The sequence below is a fragment of the Myotis davidii genome, unplaced genomic scaffold (assembly GCF_000327345.1).
Source record: "Myotis davidii unplaced genomic scaffold, ASM32734v1 scaffold492, whole genome shotgun sequence".
In the NCBI taxonomy this organism is placed as follows: domain Eukaryota; kingdom Metazoa; phylum Chordata; class Mammalia; order Chiroptera; family Vespertilionidae; genus Myotis; species Myotis davidii.
In genome coordinates, this window is record NW_006284473.1 from 160,982 (window position 1) to 164,139 (window position 3,158).

Here is a 3,158-nt window from a genome sequence, read left to right on the forward strand (position 1 = left end):
TTGTAGCCATTTTTTATTTTTCTGTGCCTGTGTTCCTTCTTCCCTTTTTTCCCCTTCTTTTTACACCAGTCCCTTTAGCATTTCTTGCAATGCTGGCTTGGTAGTGATAAACTCCCTTAGTTTTTTTTTGTCTGTGAAGCTCCTTATTTCCCCTTTAATTTTGAATGATAGCCTTACTGGATAGAGTATTCTTGGATTCAGTCCCTTGTTTTGCATTACATTGTAAACTTCCTTCCATTCCTTTCTGGCCTGATGTGTTTCTGTTGAGAAATCATTTGATAATCTAATGAGAGATCCCTTGTATGTAACTTTCTGTCTCTCTGTCTTACAGCCTTTAAGATTCTCTCTTTGTCCTGAACATTTGCCATAGTAATTACGATGTGTCTTTGTGGAGGTCTTTTGGGTTCATCTTGTTTGGGACTATCTGTGCTCGTGTGACTCTTTTCTTCCCCAAATCAGGGAAATTTTCTGATATTATTTCTTCAAATAGGTTTTCTAACCCTTGTTCTTCTTGTTGTCCTTCTGGCCCCCCTGTTATTCGTATGTTGCTTCATTTCATGTTGTCCCAAAGCTCCGTTAGGCTCGCCTCCTGTCTTTTAATTATTTTTCTCCAATTGCAATTCAGTTTGAGTGTGTTTTGCTTCCCTGTCTTCTAATTCACTAATTCAGTCCTCTTCTTCTCCTAATCTACTTTTGAGACTTTCCATAGTGTTTTTTTATTGTAGCTACATCACCCTTTATTTCCTCTTGATTCTTACACAAGTTGTTGATTTTTTCATGCATCCAGTTTATGAACTGTATGGCCCTTATTCCGAATTCTTTTTCTGACATATTGCATGCCTCTGTTTCACTTAGCTCCTTTTCTGGTGATACCTCCTTTTTTCTTTTGGGGGTTTCTTTGTCTCCCAATTTTTTCTCTCACCGAAGGATCTAGGTATCAAGTCATGGCAGCAGCTGCTCCTCAGTTGGTGGCGGCTCCTCAGGTGAGTGCTGCTCATGCAGCTTCTCCCAGCAGTGGTGGCTCCTCCGACTGGGGGCGGGCTGCTCACATGCCTGCTGTCCTCAGACGTGGGCAGGCTGCTCACATGGCTGCTGCTCCTCAGACAGGGGCAGGCTATGCGCGGCTCCTGTTCCTCAAACAGGGAAGACTGCATGCGGCTGCTCACGTGGCTGCTGCTTCTCGGATGGTGATGAGCTGCCCGAGGGGCTGCTGCTCCTTGTACAGCAGTGGGCTGCTTGGATGGCTGCTGTTCCTCAGATGGGGATGGGCTGCTTGCGAGGCTGCTGCTCCTCCTGCAGAGATGGGCTGCATTGTCATGTCCTGGTGCTGACCATGAGAAGGACACTTCCATTCCTCCTAGGGAGCTGCTTGAGTATCATGATGACATGATGGCTCAATTCCCCCAGCATGAGCAATCTGGACTCTGGTAGAGGAAAGGTGACTCTGGCATAGAGAACCATAAAGAGCAGATCTGGGTGGCATGGTTCTGAGGAGAGATCTGGAGGGTTCATCATCATCCTTGCTATTGTTTTTAGTGCTCTGTAATTGTGTAGATTATATTGAGATGGACCCTAGTTTTTAAGAGAAAACTGTAAAATTATTTTAGGACAATTAGAGACATTTAAATATGAACTGGACATTTGATGCCTTAATTAATTTGTGTGATTATGGTATTGTAAATATGCCAGACAATGTCTTACTCTGAGGAGACTCCAGCCTCCCTTGCTGCAGGCTCCTGTTAGTTCCGAGTGTGCTCCACTCCCCTGCTGGTCTGCTGCTTTGGCACTGAGGCCCACACATCCTGGCACCTGGGCTTTCTCATGAGTCTAGGGGTGCATGATGCTGCCACTAATCTGCCACCACAAACACAGGCTCCCTCTGTCACAGCACCTGGACTCTCTGGTATCTCTCGGGGCATATGACCCTGCCGCCAAGCCCTCTACTTCAGCCACAGGCACCACACAACTTGGTGCCTGGACCCTTCAGTGATAACAAAAGTGGGGAAACAAAGAAACAACTCCCAAAGGAAAGAAAAGGCGGAATCGCCAGAAAAGGCACTAAGTGAAACGAAGGCATGCAATATGTCAGGAAAATAATTCAGGTAAATGGTCATACAGTTCATAAATCGGATGGATGAGAAAATCAACAACTTGTGTAAGGATCAAGACGAAATCAAAAATAATATAGCTACAATAAAAAACACAATGGAAGGTTTCACAAGACAATAGAGGAAGTGGAGGACCGAATTAGTGAGTTAGAAGATAGGGCAGAAAAACCCACCCAATCTAAACAGCAATTGGAGAAAAAAATTAGAAAGCAGGAGAAGAGCCCAAGAGAGCTTTGGGACAACATGAAACGAAGTAACATACATATAACAGGGGTGCCAGAAGGACAACAAGAGGAACAAGGGTTAGAAAACCTATTTGAAGAAATAATATCAGAAAACTTCCCTGATTTGGGGTAGAAAAAGACACACAAGCACAGAGTCCCAAACAAGATGGACCCAAAAAGACTCACACAAAGACACATCTTAATTACAATAGAAAACATTAATGACAAAGAGAGAATCTTAAAGGCTACAGGACAGAGACAGAGAGTTACCTACAAAGGGTCTCCCATTACATTATCAAATGACTTCTCAACAGAAACACATCAGGCCAGAAAGGAATGGAAGGAAGTTTACAATGGTAATGCAAACCAAGGGACTGAATCCAAGAATACTCTATCCAGCAAGGCTATCATTCAAAATTAAAGGGGAAATAAGGAGCTTTGCAGACAAAAAGAAAAGGCTTAGGGCATTTATTACCACCAAGCCAGCAAGGCAAGAAATGCTAAAGGGACTGTTGTAAAAAGAAAAAATAGAAAGAAAAGAAGGAACATGGGCATAAAGAATTAAAATGGTACAAAAAAAGTACCTATCAATAATAACCTTAAACGTAATGGACTAGATGCTCCAAACAAGACATAGAGTGGCTGAATGGCTAAGAAAAACATGACCCATATATATGCTGTCTACAAGAGTCCCACTCAGAACAAGGGACTCACACTGAATGAAAGTGAAGAAATGGAAAAATATTTTTCAGGCAAATGGAAATGAAAAAAAAAAAGCTGGGGTAGCCATACTTACATCTGACAAAATAGGCCTCAAATTGAAGGC

At 42.9% G+C, this 3,158-nt stretch overlaps 1 protein-coding gene across 1 annotated transcript in view; it reads right to left on the reverse strand.

The window, feature by feature from the left end:
* The window catches only part of NIT2 (nitrilase family member 2), a 33,322-nt gene extending 31,804 nt beyond the window's left edge, over positions 1-1,518 (reverse strand). Inside the window, exon 1 of the mRNA XM_015572140.1 lies at positions 1,333-1,518. Coding sequence (XP_015427626.1) covers positions 1,333-1,518 — 186 coding nt within the window. The remainder of the gene's footprint in view (positions 1-1,332) is intronic.
* Between the last annotated feature and the right edge of the window lie 1,640 nt (positions 1,519-3,158).